The sequence below is a fragment of the Micromys minutus genome, assembly GCF_963924665.1.
Source record: "Micromys minutus genome assembly, chromosome: 10".
Classification (NCBI taxonomy): Eukaryota; Metazoa; Chordata; class Mammalia; order Rodentia; family Muridae; genus Micromys; species Micromys minutus.
Genome location: NC_137979.1, coordinates 20,544,495 through 20,564,619, shown reverse-complemented (window position 1 = coordinate 20,564,619; position 20,125 = coordinate 20,544,495). Strand labels below are relative to the sequence as shown.

The 20,125-nt window shown below is 44.7% G+C and overlaps 1 protein-coding gene across 2 annotated transcripts in view; it reads right to left on the bottom strand.

The window, feature by feature from the left end:
* The window catches only part of MYH10 (myosin heavy chain 10), a 123,546-nt gene that overhangs the window by 35,251 nt on the left and 68,170 nt on the right, over positions 1-20,125 (bottom strand). The window contains exons 8-16 of one of the 2 annotated variants that reach the window (XM_080923430.1): positions 18,143-18,241; positions 16,214-16,357; positions 15,918-16,013; positions 14,541-14,659; positions 13,700-13,852; positions 9,921-10,094; positions 7,270-7,443; positions 6,641-6,755; positions 3,241-3,303 (exon numbers count right to left, since the gene is read on the bottom strand). In XM_080923430.1, coding sequence (XP_080779556.1) covers positions 3,241-3,303; positions 6,641-6,755; positions 7,270-7,443; positions 9,921-10,094; positions 13,700-13,852; positions 14,541-14,659; positions 15,918-16,013; positions 16,214-16,357; positions 18,143-18,241 — 1,137 coding nt within the window. The remainder of the gene's footprint in view (positions 1-3,240; positions 3,304-6,640; positions 6,756-7,269; positions 7,444-9,920; positions 10,095-13,699; positions 13,853-14,540; positions 14,660-15,917; positions 16,014-16,213; positions 16,358-18,142; positions 18,242-20,125) is intronic. The other variant, XM_080923431.1, reaches the window with a different exon arrangement.

Here is a 20,125-nt window from a genome sequence, read left to right as displayed (position 1 = left end):
CCCCCCAAAACATCAAGCACTAGGTCAGCCTTGTGAACATAGTGAATTCTAGGATAGCCATGGTTATGTAGAGAGACCCTATCTCAGAAAACCAAAAACCTCAAACCCAACCCAAAACCACAACCACCCAAACAAACAAACAAAACCCACCTAAAAAACAAAAAGCCACCCAACCAACTCACAACAAACCAAACCAACAGCAAACTAACAGGCAAAACAAACAGCTAGGTTATTTCCCATGCTCCTGATGACCCCAAGACCCAAGTGTTCTTGTCAACTATCAGTCAGCACAGATGCAGTATGGGAATACTGCTCCTTGAACTTTCCACTGAGATAAAAGTGTCAGGGAATATGCTGCAACAACAGACAAGCACAACAACCAAAACAATGGTAAGTGAAGCAGCCTGGGACTGACCCACACCCCAAACCTCAGACGGCATTAGAGCAGATGCGAAGACTCATCAGGAAGCATGGTATCGTCATCCTACAGTTATTCCAAGTGGAGCTGCCCCTAAGGCTTTAAAAAGTGCCTGAGAGGTCTCACTATGTAGCTCAGGCTAGCCTTGTGATCTCTCTGGGATTATAATCTGCATGCACCATGCTATCTGATTTTTTTTTTTAATACTTCACAGGACAGGGACAGGGGAAAAAAAAAACTGCTTTTGGAGTCAGAAAATCCCCACTGTTTTAAACACATCTAAATTTTTTCCCCCATAAATTAAGGCAAGTCTGAGTCTTAGTCACATAAATAGCTGCTATTCTATCTCAAGATGGCTTCTCTGCGTGCAGGATTGGAGGTGGTAGGGAAGGAAGTCTCTGCCAGCGATTAAAACTCAGTTCCTGGCACTTCCCACGTCTTGTGTTATTTTCTCTCTTGGCACCTTTTCAGATCAGTCAGCTGCAATCTTGCACATGTGGAGCTCAGAGCCTAAACAGTGCTATATGTGAAGGACTCACTGGGGCGAATCAGTGCCAGGGCAGATGATTAGAATCCAGTCTGGTTTGTCTTCAGAAGACCATTCCTTCAGGCTACAGCACAAGCCTGTTGGACCCCCATCCTTGCTGCTAAGAATCCATCATCCTTTTCCTAAGTGCTCTGTTTTTCTTTTTTTTTTTAAATAGATTTATTTACTATTTTATGTTAATACACTGCCTCTATCTTCAGATACACCAGAAGAGAGCATTGAATCTTATTACAGATGGTTGTGAGCCACCATGTGGTTGCTGGGATTTGAACTCAGGACCTCTGGAAGAACAGTCAGTGCTCTTAACTGCTGAGCCATCTCTCCAGCGCTCTTTGTTTTTCAACAAGTTCTTTACTGCAGTCTCATTTTCTTTCCTTAAAAGCTTGAAAATGTTATTTCCCCAATACTATGACTACATTTGTTTTGTTGCTTTTTGTTTTGTTTTTGAGGCAGGGTCTGTGTAGCCCTGGCTACAAACACACTTGGAAGCACAGCATCTGTATTAGCTTGCAGGACTGCTGTAAGGGCAGGTGTCCATCCACAATTTGTCCCTAGAAACCTTTTCACTTCTCCCAGGAGAGCACTGCAAATACAGAGCCTCACATTTCCATCTTTAAGCCTGTTACCTTCCTCTTAGTCTCTTAGATACACAGACAGGTTCTGAGGAGAGAAAGACATTGCTATAGAATATTCAATGCAAACTCAAAGACCATATACATAGCCACGGTGGATGGGTGGGTTCTGAGAAGAGAGTTTGAGACCATTGCCACTTCAGTTCAATTAAGAAGCTCAACCAAAGACTCTGTCACAGCACAGGAGAGAGAGAACCAGGGACATTTAAGTGCTATGGTGGGAATTTGATGAGCCAGCTTGTTTACTAAAATGAAGTCATCAGAGAGGGGCTTTGCACTGGATCCTAGCAGCATGAACAAATGCCTGGACTGCGCACCCAAAAGAGCAAGACTCATAGAGCAGAGTTGGGTGAAGTTGCCACACATGGGATAGCAACCCCCTCCAGCAACTCCCTGTTTACTCACAGCATGCTTCCTAAAGCCAGCTGCTGGGGAAATAAGAGGGCCCTCACCGGGCCCGACTCTTCTTTCAGAGACCTCTGGGGAGGTCTTTGGGAGCTGTCCTGAACACTAATTGCTAATTTTTCTGTTGTTCTGAAACCAAGTCTCACTGTGCAGCCCATGCTGACCTCAAATTTATGATCCTTTTGCCTTGGCCTTTTCCAAAATGCTAACCTTCGACAGTGCACAAGCATCAAGACTCTAAATCTAAATAAACCGCAGAGTTAGTTCGACTTCCTCAGCACCCTCAGTGCTCCCCAAGGGCACAGACAAACAGGTTTCCTCTTTCAGAGTTCTGGGGCGCGCTCACTGTGGGCTGTGCTGTCTCTGACACAGTCCCATCTCTCCTCCCACTCCGTGCAGCTGGCTTTCTCAGAGTCAGCTAGAACGCAGGCAGGAGTCCTGCTGTGGATTATCACAGCAAAAAGCAACTTTCTCAGGTGGGTTTAGAGTTGTTGCTACTCGACAATTCCATTAAAAATTGGAAGACTGGGTGAATTTCTTCACTGGACTTTGGGAACCCTCCAGGTATGACTAGGATATAGCTGACAATAGGGCTAAGGATACACAGGGTACAAATCTAAACATTTTGAAAGCTCAATTTCAGGAATTCTAGGAATATTCCACTGTACCTCAACCGCAAAATGAACACATCAAGCTTTATGGGCAGGTTTAAGAGAAGGCAATGGCCAGTCAACATCCCATGTCTAAACCAAAGCAACAATGATGGGAACTACAGACACTTGCTCACAAAATATAGTAGTTTAGAGAGAGAAACGTCCTTCTTAGAATTCTTTAGGAGTTGAAAATGTAAAAGGTGACCCAGGGACAGAAGAGAAGTCATGGAGCAGATCAGATCCTAACAGTTCTCTTGCAGAAGTGTGTATCAAAATGGCACAACTGGAAAGGTAGTGAGCGACATACCTTTCCATAGGCAACGCTCTAAGTGCTATGCATAAAGTAACAAGCGATGTGTAGGCAGTAGCGACTGAATTGTTATGCACTCAGACTTGCTGGGAAGTAATCAAAGAGAGCGTGAAATGGGACATTCATGCAGGCCTGTGAGCAAAACAAACAGAAACCCCAGAAACCCCCGAAACACCCCACCTCCCAGGCCGCCCTGCCAGCCCCCACCCCACCATCCTCTTCTGTGGCCTTAAGACCCTTCTGATTTGGAGGCCCTGCAGGCTGTATACATTCACCTGGCGGCTCATGAAGACCAGAAACACTGTCATAGAAAGAAGCTCTCTGAATATTCTGAATCTCTAAGGCAGAGAAACAGTGAAAACAGGACAGAAGAGCAGATACACAAACACTTCAGTTAGTGTGAAAGACATTTGACATCACAAGTAAACTCTGAAATGGGGCTACCAAGGTAGCCGGTCCAGGGCAGAGCCTATGAAAAATTACTGTTTCAAGAATCTGTGCATTTGGATAAAGTTCTTTATATAATACATTTAAACTGAATCAAAAGAGCATATTCCCAACACCAGGTGTGAGCATCATGCCATATTGACAAGATTTAAGAGCAATGAGGTACTAATTAATCTGTCTTGCAGTTAGTAACTCAGGGCAAGACAGCAGCTGAATTAGAGCGCTAAGATAAATGCAAAGTCAGTGCCTTTACTGCCAAAATTTCCAGTACAGATTTTGGAAACATAATTCACTTCAAATACACATTTCTAAAAGGCTGGGTTAACTACTCAAGTCCTGCAGTAGCAGATGTTACAGTCATTGTAAAGCTTTGACCACGCTATTACTCTGAAAATGTCCCAGGAGGCTCATGTACAATGCATTCTTTAGTTGTTGCTGTTTACATATGGAAGGCATGAGAAAGGGCATGAATTCCTATGCAGTTGGAAAGTTCCCCAAACAACAGCTTTTAACAAAAGCAGGGCACTGGGAATCTCTAGGGCAGGGCTGCCATCCATATGCCATCCACTCCTTTTGATTTGGGCTTGAGAAAATTGTGTGAAACTCTCACACAAGCTGGATTTTAACAGTGTCTACAGTTCAACAGGACTTTTAAGGCAAGCTGTAGGCAAGCACTGTACACTCTCCATTCTGGCCAACTCATGCGTTTCAATGGCAAGAAAAGGAAATAATTTTATGTTTCATAGGGGCCATCTTTTTCTATGAAAAAAGTTCCTCTTAGTCCAAGAGATCTCTACATCTACAAAGTGACAATTCTCCACTTTGGCTTCCTCATCTAACTTTGTGAGTGAAATCCACAGTCCTCAAGCCTGGGGAAGCCTGGGACTGGCTCTCCGCCTGCACAATGCGTGTGCTACAATAGCACTGACCGCTCAGATCTCCTGTTCCTCATATTTTAACCAGATGTCCACCTGCGCTGGGTGACCGGATGCCCTACTAACAGTGACATTGTTAGGAGAGCAGAAGCTAGCAGAGTCAAACCAAACTTCTCACCCTGCTCTGACAAGAGTGGCCATGGTACTCAAGCCTCATGTGGAGTAGGACAAGGGCTAACATGGCAAGTAGTGCAGCCGATGGTCAGAGCGGCAAACTCAATGTGGATGGACAGAGTTGAATGAAAGGGTGTGCCAAGGCCATGAGTTCCCTGAGCATTTCTGTAATCCAGTAGAGAGCATCCGTGTTAGTTATGTGGCACTCTCTCCACACAGGGCCTCTGCTGTACGTTTCGTCCTCAGTGACCCAGGTGGGCTCGTCACTTCTGCCACCATTCCCCTCTTACCTACAGAATCTTTTATCTTAAAACCTGATCCTCTCCAGTTATCTGTAACTGAAGGACTGAAGGAGGGAGCTCAGAGAACTAGGAGAAAAGGCCAAGACAAACACAGTTTCCCCATATTCCTCACTGCATGACAGACAAGTCTGCTGTGGGCAGGGGATGCATCTCTTATGCTTCCAAAGGGTTTTGAATGACGGTTTGGGTTAGGAAGAGAGGGAAGGACTTAATCTCGCTTACTAAGCTGTCAGTCTTGGGGCCTTTCTAGACCCTTTCTTATTCATCACCTCCTGCATCCCTCCCTTTAGGGGATTTTCGCAATCTACCCAGGACAGCCACTTTGTTCACATTTAGACTGAACAGACCTATGTTGATGTTTTACTCAGTGAGGTCTTCTGAGCACTCCTCCATTGGGGTCAGGTTACTAGGGCTGAGCCTGGCTGCAAACATCCCCACAGCCTCATTTCGGCTTTCTGCCCCTTTCTGCCACAGCCTTACTAACTAGCCAGAAGGGCTCCTGAGTGCTGGCTTTCCGTCTCCACACCAGGCCACACTATTCCCTTTCCTGCCAAGCCAAGCTAGCTTGTTCTTTGAGCTAGGAGGAAGAGGAGCTGAGTATGACCTACCCCGGGAATAAGCAGGCAAATATTTGTGACAGACAGCACTGCATGCCACTCTTTCGAGAGACACTCCACGTCCACACTGTCAATCCAGTGCTGAGCTTTCTAGTAGCAGGGCCCTGGGATGACCTGAGCCAGGTCCTTCTGCTTTATGTTCAGTCTCTTGGATTCCATGGTGATAAGACTTAACATCGTAGTGCAGATCAGCCCCACTCTGAAACTGTGGACTGAGCGAGGCCCAGATCTTTTGCTGTGTATTCAGACAGCACCTTGACTAACTAGGTCACTGTACGTGTAGGAGAGCCAGCCTTCTCCTAAAGCCCTTGTTTGTACAGTCGTAGGCACATCTCTTCCCAGGACACAGGCACATGTGTGGGTGGTATACCACACTCATATGAGCTCCCTTATACACTTGGTCTGCCCACTATTCATGGTCACTTGTGAGTACAATGCCTTTTATGTGGTCACTATTTCCCCCGAAGACTTTCTCCTTCTTTTTCTATCTTTTCTTTTGCCTTATCCGCCCAAACACTCTGTCTACTATGTTTCTCTCTCTACCTCTGAGAAGGTGGCTAAACTAACACACCTTGGGATTGTAACAAGAAAAGTGAGTTACTGAACCAGTGGGCGTCATCTGAGGCCCAGTGAAGAGAGACATAACCAGGATGAAGGACAGCAGAGAGCTAAACTCTAAAAGATGTGCTCCTACTAGGTATAAAGAAATACAAGCACTTTCCATGCTAGTAAAATCTACTCCGTGGTAAATGTCACCAGAAATCAGAAATCATTTGAGGCTGTATATACAAAAGAACTATGAAGATTAATGAAAATAGAAGCAAGCTGTCTGTATGCAGGACATCACTCACTGGCTACTGTGTGTGCACATGCATGACGGAAGATACAGTTTGCCAGACCTGCGGACAGCACCAGGAAAAGGATCTTCTAGGTTGTTTGTGCCTGTGCCTTATGTCACAACCTCAACGGTCACTGGGAAGCCTGAGGGATCCTGTAGGTTCCTGTGGCTCTGAATGTATACTAATTTCATATGCCCCACAGTGCCTGACTAAGGGGGCAGGTGGTTTGTATTTATTTCTTAATCCAAATATTCACCAAATGGTGACTTTTGACACAACGGCAGCCCTGCTCTAGGGAAAGGTTTTAAAGCAATACAAATGTATGGATCTATACGAACTCATATATGTGAGAGAACTGTAGATAAACCTTAGCTACGGAAGATCCAGGCCAAGCTTAAATACAAACACAAGCTCATCTCACCGTCCTTCCAAAGCTCAGCGACAAATCTGTCTGAGGACTGGTGCAGGAGGGTGGCCACATTGTCGTTCAGGGGGTCCATGTTCTTCATCAGCCACTCATCCGCCTTATAGTCCACCTAAGAACACACAGCTGATTACCATTAGACTTTCACTAGCCAATCCCCGAGCTGGACCGTCTCAGTGGCAGGCATCTGTAATAATATCTAAACATGTTCATCATCTCCTTATATCACAACATGTGGCAAAGCCACAAATGGCAGTTCTTTCTCCCCCGTCTCCACCCCTGTTTCTTTCTAAGACAGGGCCTGATCTTCCCAACTCCAAGGGCCAGGATTTTAAGTGTGTAGAACATGTCCAGCCAAGTTTGTTGGTTTCACTATAGCCAAGGTAGGTCTGGAACTCATTCTGTAGACCAGACTGGTTTTGAACTTCCAGAGATCTGCCTGCCACTGCCTCCCAGTACTGAGATTCACTGGGGTTACAGGTGTTCTCCATGGTGCCTGACTTGTGTGGGTGCTGAGGATCTAAACTCAAGCTCCTCATGCTTGGGCAGCAAATATTTACCTGCTGAGCCATTCCCCCAGCCCCACCATGCAGCATTCTAATAATGTTTAACTTAAGGGTCCTCACCTTCCCCGCATAGTGGATGATGCAGAAATCAGCTTTGTCTTTCAGTTGCCGTGGCTTCTGAAACTTGGAGTGGGAACCTTGCTCCTGAACCAGCTTCTCAACAAATGTTTTATCTGTGGCTTTGGGGAACCAGCATTCTTCGTCCAGGAGGGCCAGCACGCCAGGGGGATTGGCCTGAGAATAAAAGGCAATGAGAACCAGCAAGTTAGTAGTGGCACTACTAGGGTGATTGACAGCTACTTCTGCAACCAACAGCTCTGTGAAGATCTAGGAAAGAACCAAGTCTCCAACGGAAAGCATGTCCAAGCCATAACAAGCTAAAAGTTCAAACACAGATCATAAGTTACTAACTAAGTATTGGGAAAAAATAGATAACTTATCAGATACGCCTTGAAAACTTGAAATATGACATTTATAAGTAAACTGATTATAGTAGACACTCCACAAAGCATCAAATTCAGAAGCCAGAAAGGAGTAGGGACAGTGGGGGAGGGAATGGGCAAAGGGTGGAAGGATCAAAGTAAGTATTTTATGTTCAATGGCTGCTGGACATAATGTAAAGCTCAACTACCCAGACACTGTACGTGCTAAGCAATTGAACTTTTTGTTTAACTGATGATTAAATAGGTCATATCATTCTTGTTGGAAACATATCTGAAGCTATTACTCAGTACAGCACAGTGTGGTTGTTTCAAGAGAAATGTCCTCAGATCCTGGCATTTGAATAATCAGTCCCTAGCTGGTGGTGCTGTCTGGGGGAGCACCTTGTTGGAGGAAGTACTTGAGGTTTCAAAGCCACATCATGTCATTCCTGGTTCACTCTCATGCTGTTCCTGCCACCATGACTGCTGCCAGCTGCCACAATCATCTGCCTCAATGGCCTCTCCTCCCTCTGGACCCGTGAGCCTAAGTTAAACCCTTCCTTTTGTAAGTCACTTTGTTCTACTGCAGTAACAGAAAAGTGACTAATACATTATGGAAGGGGGTAACACAACCATCAGCCACACCATGCCGGGTGTGCGCAGAGATAGCAGGTATCAGAATTTCAGTTAGGGTGGGGTCATGAAAACTCAGAATTAGTGGTGATGGCCATCCGTGGTGTGATATAGCACAAAACTGCTGAGTTCCAGCCTTCACAGTTTCATGTATGTATGTGAATTATGTCTCAATTAAAAAAATTAAAGATCTAAAGCTTGCTATTCTCTTGGATGACTTTTTTTTTCAACATAAGTGACTTGGGAACCGAAATAAAGTATTAGAGAGCAGTGGGCTCCTTGCTGGTGCTTCTGGGCCATTGTTCACTGCTATGGTACCAGCATGGCCAGGCAGCACGTGACATGGCACTGAGCGCACATTCTGAATCATTCCTCTTTTTGTATAAAACTTTAGAAACAATTTTCTTGCTGGTGAGGATACTACCTGAAAGTCAAGTAGGGTTATAGTATAAATGAAGCAATGTGATGGTGACAGACCCGGCACAAGTCGACTGGAGTGCACGGTGCATGGGACCTAGGACCCTTCCACAGCGAGACTCTTACCCCTTGGTTCTTTCTCAAAGAAGTTTCAGGGTTTCAGATCAATTAAAGAGAGATGATAATCCATATTGGCTATATCTGGAGGAGCTATGGTCACTGTGGCTGGCTACTGTGTCAGGGTTACAGTGGAAGGAAGCTAATGCCACTGAGCCAGGGTCGTAGAGGCAAGCAACTGGGGCTACTGAGCCAGGATCAAAGGGGCAGGCAGCTGGAGCTATTGTCAAGGTCTGAGAAATGAAGCATGACACTGATGTTAAGGTCACAGAAACTGTAACATTTCATTTCCAATCCCCTTGAGTGAAAACATCCCTAAATCCTTTCCTGTTAGATCTGTTTTATTATTTTATGTGTCTGTACACATGTATGCTGGTGTCCATGAAGGCCAGGAGGGAAAGTAGGAAGGAGCTTAGCTTCTCCTGCCTGGAGTGTCTAGGATGATACCTGGTTACAGAGACCACTGTACCACCCATCACTAAAATATCACTTTCAATGTGTTGGTCACCCAGTCAATCCTAGAATATTCTCTCACTCCCCTCACAGCATTTATCTCCAGCCTTCTGGCCTAGAGCCTTACGTGAAGCAGGAATTACTCTGTCTTGGCAGAGCTAAGCTGTCAACTATCCTGCCCGGTGTGTCCTTAAATGGCTATTTGCCAAAAGAATGCCTCCTCAAACATGCTTCAAAAGCAAAACAGTCAAAATAAGAAATATTTACAAAAGACTGAGCTCAAATTCAGTTATTTAAAAACTAAGTTTATGTGACACATCCTGTTCTCAGATACGTGTTCCTGTATTACCTGGGAAGGAGGTGTGACAAGTAGAGTGCCACATGCCCTTTGACAGGCACACACCAGTGCTACTGCCACCTCTGGTCTCTGTGGTCTGTAAGGACCATGGCACATCATCTGTCACATGCTCAAACACAAGGACAGGACTCAAAGCTGCACCTGAGGAGACTAACGAAGGCTTTGACTCCAGATCACTCGCTTTTACTTATGTAGATCAGATCGTGTTGTTAGAATAGCATTTTCCTAGACTGTGTCTGAGAGTGTGCCAGAAAGAAAACTAAAGGCCCTGATCAACAGAACAGGAAGCTGGGCAGGGAGGAGGCACTCACGGGTCTCTCTATCAGGTCGATGCAGGGCTGCAGGTCGAGGCCGAAGTCGATGAAGTTCCACTCGATGCCCTCTCGCTGGTACTCCTCCTGCTCCAGGATGAACATGGTGTGGTTGAACAGCTGCTGCAGCTTCTCGTTGGTGTAGTTGATGCACAGTTGTTCGAAGGAGTTCAGCTGAAGGTTTCGAGTCACAGGAGGGAAGACAGGAATACTTAGCCATTTAGTTACCCCAAAAGCTCATTCTGAACTATTCCTTAGCTATCACAGATATTACTGAGACTAAAGCTGATGCCTACCCTAAGGGAGAGCTCTCTCTGTCTCTCTCACATCTGCCTTACTGCCATGGCACTTCGAAAGCCAAGGGAGGGTTTGTGAGACTGCTCAGTGAGGAAAGGTGCTTCCAGCCAGGCCTGGTGAGCTAAGGTCAACCCCCAGGAACAATGTAGCAGAAAGAGAATTGACTTCTGTGTATGCATGGGTGTACACACACACACACACACACACACACACACACAGAGAGAGAGAGAGAGAGAGAGAGAGAGAGAGAGAGAGACTAGATAGCCACACCACATTACCAAACATCTCAGTGCTTACTAATGAACAATTAAGAGGTAGAAATAAAGAATAAATGAAATAGAAAGCAAGGAGGGGAAGAGCAGCATCAGGACCTGAGAGGACAAGAAGCTGAGGGTATCCTGTGAGCTGGTGAGCCTGTGAACTGCCTGTGTCCTATTCTCTTCACGGAGGCAGCAGGCTCCACAGTGATGAGAAAGATGGAATTAGGAATCAGCTTAGGAATTGCTGCTGGGAGCACAGGCTGAGCCTGACACAGAATGCTCTTAATGAGTGTAAGGCTCCCGCTCCCTTTTCTATGGGGGTCCTTGTGCGGTAGATGCCCGACCTTAGCTGATATCAAATGTGACACTGCCCTGCTGTGACAAAGTGAATCTGAGCATCCTTCATCCATTATTGCCACTGCCCTCATTCTTCTGTGAATGCTGCCCCCCATCCAATTGTTCTGCTTAGTAGATAGATTAATTAAGACATGTAATTTTCTTAATTTATCCACCCTATAAGTACAACCCATGTTCTATTTCCATGCTGTTCACACAAGTACCATGTACCCATAAATAACCTCTTTCATTATAACAAGTGGCTCTAAATTAGAGAGGTTCAATTGCTCTCCATAGAATAGATTTATGGTCTGTAAAGGCCACTTAGTATCCCACAGCTGGTTTGCTGTATAGAATGAGGTCATATGGGAGGGCACACTGCTTGCCTCCCAACACTATATATTACTAAGTCACACAAAGAGAAGTTACATAAATACTATTTATCAAGTCTATTCTTGTCTACATAAACGGAGTCTGTTTTGTCTCTAGGTTTATGACATGGTATTGTACTCAACTACAAGCAATACATTTTAAAAAATAATGAATATATTTAAATTACCAAATATATTTTAATGATTTTATTTTTATTATGTGCTTGAGTGTGTGTGCGTGATAGGCGTGCGGGTGCTCACAGAGGCCAAAAGTGGCCTCAGATCTGCTGGAGCTGGAGTTATAGGTGGCTGAAAGCAGTCTGATGTGAGCGCTGAGAACTGTACCGGAAGAGCAGCAAGCACTGTTAACTACCAAGTCATGTCTCCAGCCCCACAGCGCTAGGGTTAGAACTGAGGGGTACACATGCTAAGCATGCTCAAGTTGATCCCAAGGTAAGAAATTAAGGGGTAACATCTGGTGAGAGGACCCAGATGCTTCCGTAGTAGTGCTCCTTTGGGAATGTGGCTTTTCTGATTAAATCCTACCTCACCAACCCTAGAATGCAAATTCTTATTAACCAACATAATTATACCTTTTGAAGTACAGCAAACAAAACAGTAAGCTTCATATGGATATGGAGTTTTGGTTTTGTTAGCAGCTCTGTCTAACATAATGCCTGGCTACTCCTGGGAGGCACAGTCTGTTGAGCGAGCAACTCCATGGGCCTTTGTTGGTATTTAAGTTATCAGCCCTGTAAAAGATGTGGTTTAGCTTTAAGCAGACCAATACGATAGGGGGAAAAAGACACCCTGAAACATAGCATGCTGTTTTAGGATGCTCAAGAGTTTAAAAGAGACTGAGTGGGTAGCATCAGGGAGAGGACACGGTGTAGACGCTGCATACTGTCTGCTCTCTGCACAGCGGTACCAATCTGCCAAACATGGTAACTTCTAAGAGAATTTCAGTGTAAACATTACACATCTGAGACACCAGCTTATGAGCTGTGTTTCTGTACAGCTTTGTGTTACGTTTAGACTATGGAATCAGAAAGCAGTGTGTCCTCCAAGCTCCCTTCACTTTTTACTAATTCACTTGAGTTTATAACCTACCAGCTCATTAAATTATCAAGTTAGGTCCTCACGAACATTTAAAAGTGTAAAAGGTGTGGGTATTTCTTTTTAAAAAACATTTTTATTGTATTTTATGTGTCTGTATGTATGTCTGTGAACAACAAACATGCAGTGCCTGAGGTAGCCAGAAGGGTATCAGAATTGAAGCTACAGATGGCTGTGAGCTGGGAATACTCGTGGGTGCGGGGAATCCAATCCTGGTCCTGTGCAAGAACAGCAAGTGTAACTGTGGAGCTCTCTGCCTGAATCAGTGCCGTCTACGTGCCCCTCGAAGCCAGCAAGCGCACGGGACTAACTGTACGATGAAGGACGGCTCCGCAGGTGACAGTTCTGCACCCTGCACTACCTCACATACACCATTTCTGAAACCAGAAGTCAGGTGCCCTGCGCAGGATTCTCCATGACCATTTTCTACGTGTTCCTTCTGCTTTGGTCATGGCTGTAAATGGGGGCCTTTTCTCTCACTGTATCTTCTACTTACACAGCTGGAAAGGTGAGAGATTGTTTTTTAATGCAGTTTTTAAAGATTTCTCAAGGCATTTATGCATCACTTCATACTACAGCTTCTTAGTGCAGTGGTACAAACTGGGCGGAGAAAGCCACTTCCCAGTGATCCAGTGTGAATGAGGCTGACTTGGCATTTTACAGCAGGACAAATTCAATGCTCAACCGTGGCAAAACTGATGCACTGGCCATAGCAGCAGCATTTGATCTAAGATTCACGCCTTCTGGGTAATCTGTCACAGAAGACAGGTACACCACCACTGTGGAGATCCAGACGCTACTGGATCTGTATTTATTAAAAAAATGTTTTTTTTGACATTGAACAATCTGATCTAATTCTCTGAAAATTGACAGCAGATGGATATAATGCAGTGTTAACCCACCATCAGTCTTTGGATATGACTTCACGGGACACAGGCCGACATCCTGTCATATGACCCTGACAAATTGCTCTTCCCGGACCCACAGGGTCAAGCCACTGTTGCTCTGGCCCATCATGCTGGCCTCCTCAGTATGGCAACATCTACATCTCTGTCCTTCTCTTCCTTTGTTCAACCGTAAGTTTCTAGCAATTCTAACCTCTGGCAAATACTCTCTCTTACAGACGCACTGGACTCTGCCCCGGAAGAAAAGCTTTCTGAGCTGGCAGCTTGTCCTTAAAGGATGTCCAACTGCAGAACACTCACTTACCAACCTCTCTGCACTGTTTCACTGCTACGGACAAATCTGTGAACTACTTGCTGTCTATTCCTCGACTAATCAAAGAGCACGGAAGGTACCAGCTCTGACTGTCTGGCCCTGAACTGCATGAACGAACCTTAACACCCGTTAGAAGAAAGAAGAGCAACAAAATAGCAAAAGGGAGGGAGATGAGGAATACCTCAAAAATTTCAAAACCAGCAATATCCAGGATCCCAATGAAAGAAGCTCCCTGGCGTTTGGTCCTATCCAGCGCTTTATTGATGCGGTGAACGAGCCAGCGAAACAACCGCTCATAGGTAGCCTTGGCCAAAGCTTCCACTGCAAAGTCTGCCTGTAATTAGATAACATCAACCTTTTATCCAAGAAGCGGTCTCAACAAGACATTACTAAACATTACAGCTGTAATATGGACTTTAATGCTACACAGATCTCAATCACTGCTTAATTACACCTCAGTGTTACAGATCAATAAAGACATTAGTAGTTTACTTAATGAGAATGTGGCTAACCACTGCAGGGTTGGGCAAAGCCCTCCCCCAGCCTTAGAGCCTGGGGCAACTGCATCTGTCTCATCAGCCTAGTTTCTTGGCAGTGTGCCCTGAAAAAAAAAAAACAAACCACCTCCTAACCTTCTTAATCAAAGCTATTAATATCCTTAAAGCTGTTACAACAAAACGGCTTGCATGACCCTCTGTTCTTGCTGCTCTTCCACCCAGTAAGAAGACAGTAAAGCGGTGGCTTTTGTCTTGTTTGGCTGCTACAAAACACGAGATTTGCCCATCAAATTATTTATCAGCTAGGGGGACAACTAAAGATGACATTTGACATTTATTTACAAAAAATCAACTAGCAATTCCTTAAAGGAAAAAAAAAGTAAGCTACAGAAAAAACAAAAGCCATCTAGTTTCAAGACAGTTCTGTGTGCTCTTGCTAACTCAGTGTGGTACATGTCAAGTGGGGTCACTGACTGCAGTTTCTCATTTCAGCACCTTTGTAAGAAGTGCCACCACTGGACTCACCTGCTCTTTGGTCTGGGCTTTCTGCACATAATCTCGGCCAACTTTGATCCTGGGCGTGAGGATAGCCCGAGTGAACTCCATCACATTCATCCCAAGCAGGTGGCAGAGCTTCTGTGCAACTGAAGTGTAAAAGTCTCCTAAATGCTTTATGTCTACTTGGGATCCAATCACAGCATCAAAGCAATGGGAAACCTTTGTCTTCGAGTGTGCCAAAGCTTCAAGTCAGGGGACAAACGCTTCCTACTCTTCTGGGTCAACAAGACATTGGTGAGACAGGAAGCCTTTGCCCTCCTGGCCTTCTAGAAGAGTGATCTCCTTGTCTACCTCTGGGTCACTTCAAGATCCAAACCGTACCGTAACATGCCTCACCTGAGGATGTGAGCTTGTGGGAGGCACATGGAGATGGGGTCCTTCTGCTAACTTAACTATGTGACTGACACACAGAAGGGTCCTAGTGGGAAAAAGCACTAGGAAGAGCCTGGTCAAGAAATGTTGACCGTGACCCAGATATGGTGGTGTATGCCTTTAATACCCACACTCAGAAGCAGAGGCAGATGGATGTTTGGGAGTTTGAGGCCAGCCTACTCTCTATAGTGATTTCTTGAATAGCCAGGGCTATGCATAGAAACCCTGCCTCAAAAATAAAACAGGAAAGAGTGAGCACGATACAGGAGGAAAGCCAGTCCTTCAGGAGTCACACAGAAATAAACACTAAGAAACCTCAAGTGGGTTACCAAAAAGGGCTATTTTTTAAGGTTCATGTTTTTTGGGTACGTGTACATGTGTGCACATGCACATGGAAGCTACAGGGCACCCGTGGGTGCTGTCAGTGGCACCCACCTTACGTCTGAGGTACACTAGGCTGGGAGCTTCAGAGACCTGCCAATGCCCACTTTGCTTGATTACAAGGATGCGGCCCACACCTGACTTTTTATGTAGGTTTTGGGATGGAACTTAGGTCCTTGTGCCTGCATAGCAAGCACTTGACCATATGAGCATCTTCCTGCCCCAAAAGACTGTCTCAAGGGTGGGAGATGAGACTTCACTATGTTGGCACTGATTATAGTACACTGCAGATATCCCAGTGAGACCTGGGAACAGTCTACTGTCCCTTCAGAAGCAATCTGTCAGCTCCCAATACCTGCAACCACATCCTCTTGGATGTAACTTTTTATTTCTGATCAGTGTTTAAATTCATTGTCAACATTTAGAGACAGAAACATTTCACACTTTAAAAAAAATTATATTTCCAAGGAACCCGGCACACAGTGCATCCCCGTAGTCAGGAAGCCTAGACAGAAGGATCCAAGCATCTGAGGTCACATTTCCACCCCCAACCTGAAGGGAAAAGGCAAAGAGCAGTGCTCATCCGCTTACCTGTGTTCTCTGGCATGGAAGCTTGGTCAGTGTTTCTCTCCTTTTTGAAAGAGATGTTTCCAAACTGCAGCACTGAAGACACGACTTTAAGCATTGCTTATATTGATAAAAGAAAGGAAGAAAAACTGATCAAAATGTAGCAGAGACACAGCCTAACTGATCTGGTGCCAAAAGCTGGCTCCACGTTAACTTTTTGGCAACTCTTCGGGGTTTCTCATTAGCTTCCCAGTTATCTAATGTGGGCTCTTATACAGATTCACAGTCTAACAGTGAAGGGCAGAGTAGGGCATACGTACAGAGGATCTCTTCGTGAGAGAAGCCCATGATGTGCATGGCTTCCATGGTCTCCTGAAAGTTATCCTTGTCTTGCTGCCCAGGAATAGGAATATAGCCATTGGAGAGGAATCTGTAGTTATTAAAACCTTCCAGGAGTAAGTCGGCTGAAAGGAAAGACAATGACATCAGGTTAACTCAGACATCAATTTAACATCAAGAGACTGAGATGTCTGCCTATAGACACCGAGAATGCAGAACGGGATGCCACCTAGCCCATCACTGGCACATGTTCCCCTGTATTTGTTTCAACGAAGGAAGAAAACTTGTAAACATGTTCACACTTCTGCAGGTTTTGTTTTGGCATAGTGATTTGTACAATTTTCTATTTGAAACGGGGTAGCTGAGAAACAAGTAAAAATTCAGATTTATTTATTTGCACTACCATTGAGTTTTGAAACTCTTACTCTGTATTTTTATCTTAGTAGGTATTTTGCAGCAAATCTTTTCTGGGGTCTTCAGCAATACTATTATGAACTTAAGATCTGGATGTATCTGAGCCCTGTATGACCCTGAAATACCTCCTGCAGGCCAGCTGTGACAGTGGGGATTGAACCAGAAATCCTTGTGCACACCACACACATGCTCTACTGCAGAGGCAGCCCAGCCCCCAAGCTAGTTTGCTCAGTGCTTTTAGATAGGAAACAGGTCATATCCTGACAGGGAGATAAGAGATCCTACCAGTAGCTACTCATACTGCAGGCTGCAGGGGTCACGAGGTAAGACAACTTTTTTTTGGCAAGTACACTCAGTGGTGCTCAAGGATGTTGCCCACTAGTGACAGAATAAAGTAGGGCTCCTTATGCCCCAAATAGATACACGATCATGCCCCAGCCTCTGCTTTCCTCTTCTGTAGAGGATTCCCATAGATTACTCCTTCACTTGGTTTTTACTATGTCACACTGAACATCTATTAGGAATGGTTTGCTTCCCCCAACATCTTCTTTCAACCCTTTGAAAATCTTTCCATTAATCCTAGTTGCAGACTCATAACCTGTCTGCAGATGAAAGCCCCCAAGTCTTATTCTCTTCAATGTATCACCTTGAGTGGTCTGTTTAGCAGTTCTGTGTGTGGCTGAGTTCTTATTGCTTGCAGGTTCCCCTGCTTAACTTCTAGTTCCATATACTCAGTGCTTCAGGTAAGAAAAGTCTTACTGTCCTGGGCATCTATAAAGCTCCAGAATATATATAGCAACTGTGCACATACACTGAGTTCGGGACTCAGAATACAACTCCACATCTCTCTCCTTAATATATCTGATTCAGCAAAATTCTTGCTCGGCTAGAGACAGGGTCTCACTGGGGAGGCCCTGGCTGGCCTGAAACTCACCATTTAATCCAGACTGGCCTCAAGTTCTAGAGGTCCACCTGCATCTGCTTCCTGCAAGCTGAGGTTAGACCATGCTTGGCTCTAATTTCTTTTTCAATGTAAATGTATTTATCTAAGAGCTTTACTTTCCACTCTGCCCAGTCCTATGCACCCAGTTCTTGTGATTCACACTGATAACAAACACCCACCATTTACTTACTGTAGTACTGGTGCAAACAGTCTCTGCTCAGCCATAAACCAGGGAAGAAGAGCCTCTATTCTATACTTTATTAACTAAATTTATTTATTTTACATTTCCATTATAAATGTTAGGATAGAATCTTACAAAGATAGCTTTTAAGACACGGTCTCCTTATATATCCCTGGTTGTCCTTAAACTCAGAGATTTGCTGGGCTTTGCCTCCCTCCTGCTAAAACTAAAGGTATGTGCCACCATGTCCAACTCTAATTCTATTTAAAGAAAATCTCAAAAACTAATATATCAAAACTCACATATCCACCTCTTAAATTCAATGGTCAAAAGACAACTGAATATAGAAGACTAGGAACCCCAAATACTTACACTTCAGGTGTTCCCCTGCTCCAGAGAGCAACTGATAAAAGATATGAAATGTACGCTCATCTTTAGCTTGACGAACAGCACGAGACTTTTCCAGAAGGTCTGAGCAGAGGTGGTTAAGGATGTGGTAACTAAGAGGTAGCCCTCCTATAATGTCTACAACTTTCTTTCTTGGATACACATATAACACACACACACACACACACACACACACACACACACAAAGAATTGTACTTTGTATGAGGGGAAAAAGGGCAGTTTAGGATTAGATTATTAACTTTCTAAATGTTCTGGGCTGGGAGGGAACTGAAAACATCAGCATCTCCTTCAATGCCATTGCTATCCCACCCACCATACAGTACTGTGGACTATGTTCCAAAAATATATGAAATGTAGTTGCTTAAGGCAGAAGCTACACAACACCAGAATATCACAAATTTACAAATAAGGAACAGGCACAGAGAAGTTAGCCTGAGGAGACAGTTACTACCTGGGAGAACAGAAAGTAAAATCTTTTTCTTTTCTCACTGCTTTGGCACAGCTCCAGACAAAAGCCACTCAAGGAAGAAAAGCCACTCAAACTTTGGCTCACAGTTTGGCTCCATCACAGTGGGGAAGACATGGCAGCAGGTGGTCACACTGTATCCAGTCAGGACACAGAGAGGAGTGCTTGCTAGTCCTCAGCTTGTTTCCTCCTTTTCATTAGATCCAGGACTCTGCCCATGGGCGCGGCCACGTTTATGTTGGGTCTTCCCACTTTAGCTCTGCGTAGATAATCCCTCACAGACCTGCCTAGATGGTTGTTTCTATGGCAATTCTAAGTCCCACTAAGCTGACAATCAAGATTAACCATCACAATAGAACCCCAAAACACATGTGCCTGACCACTGTGCTCCTGTGACCGCACCCCCACCCCGTCAAAAATCTGTTATGTGTTAGGTGTTGGGCCTCAATCTTCCCACTTGGGGCTCTTCTCTTGTGCTTTGACATGTAGCTGTGATCAGATGACAATCATTGCTACAGTGACCACTGGCCTTTTGTTCCCTGCACTGAAGAATGAGAGACCATTGCCAAAAGCATGAAGCTATTCTGGGCTTCCTGGGGGAGAATGACACAGTGGAAGCAGCAGCTGGATTTCAGACAATGTGTGCATCCCTGTGAACTCAGGGCTCCGCACAGTGCTTAGACACTGCTGTAGTATCAGTGGGTCCACAGGCACACGTGGAATCTTCGCTTTGCAAACTGATAGCCTCTTCTGGGCGTGAATTAATTCTGCATGTGTGAAATATCCTAAATTCTAAGTGAGACTGTCCCTAACATGTGCTCATCAACTTAGTTAAAAAGAGAGTCTGACGAATGATGTTATTAACAGACAAGAATGAACTGCGCTAAAAGGCAAACTCAAGGTGTCCTCTCCCCAACTCTGGCTTTGCATGTGTACAATTCCATTCTCAATTAACAGGAACACTTCACCTAGCCTTCATCTATATATAATGAATTTCTATCACTAGAGATTATTTATGATTTCACTAATTATTATTTATTGACTATCTCACTAATCAACAGTAATTTTGTGAGTGACAGGGTCAGACCTAGGGCTAGGCACATACTCTGTCAGCTGAGCTATGCTCCCAGTCCCTCCAGCTGATTCACATCTATCTATCACTCCTTCAGGCCACTCATTCAATGACATTTCCTAGGATTAGTCTATGTATTTGCTATGTCCTGTCTTTGCTCTAACTTTATTAACATAAAATGAAAGTACTTTAACTCCATAATTCCATTGGTTTGTCTCACTGAGTAGAGACACAGCCTAAGTCCACAAGAATACAGTAAACAGTGGGCAGACAACCCCAGCTGTCCAGTCCCGCAGCACATCAGGTACGACTCTCCACACTCAGGCCTACAGGTTTGTGGCAGGTTTAAGGATTTGTTATTTATTTTTATGAATATACGTAGGGGCCTGTGTGAGTTCATGAGTACCAT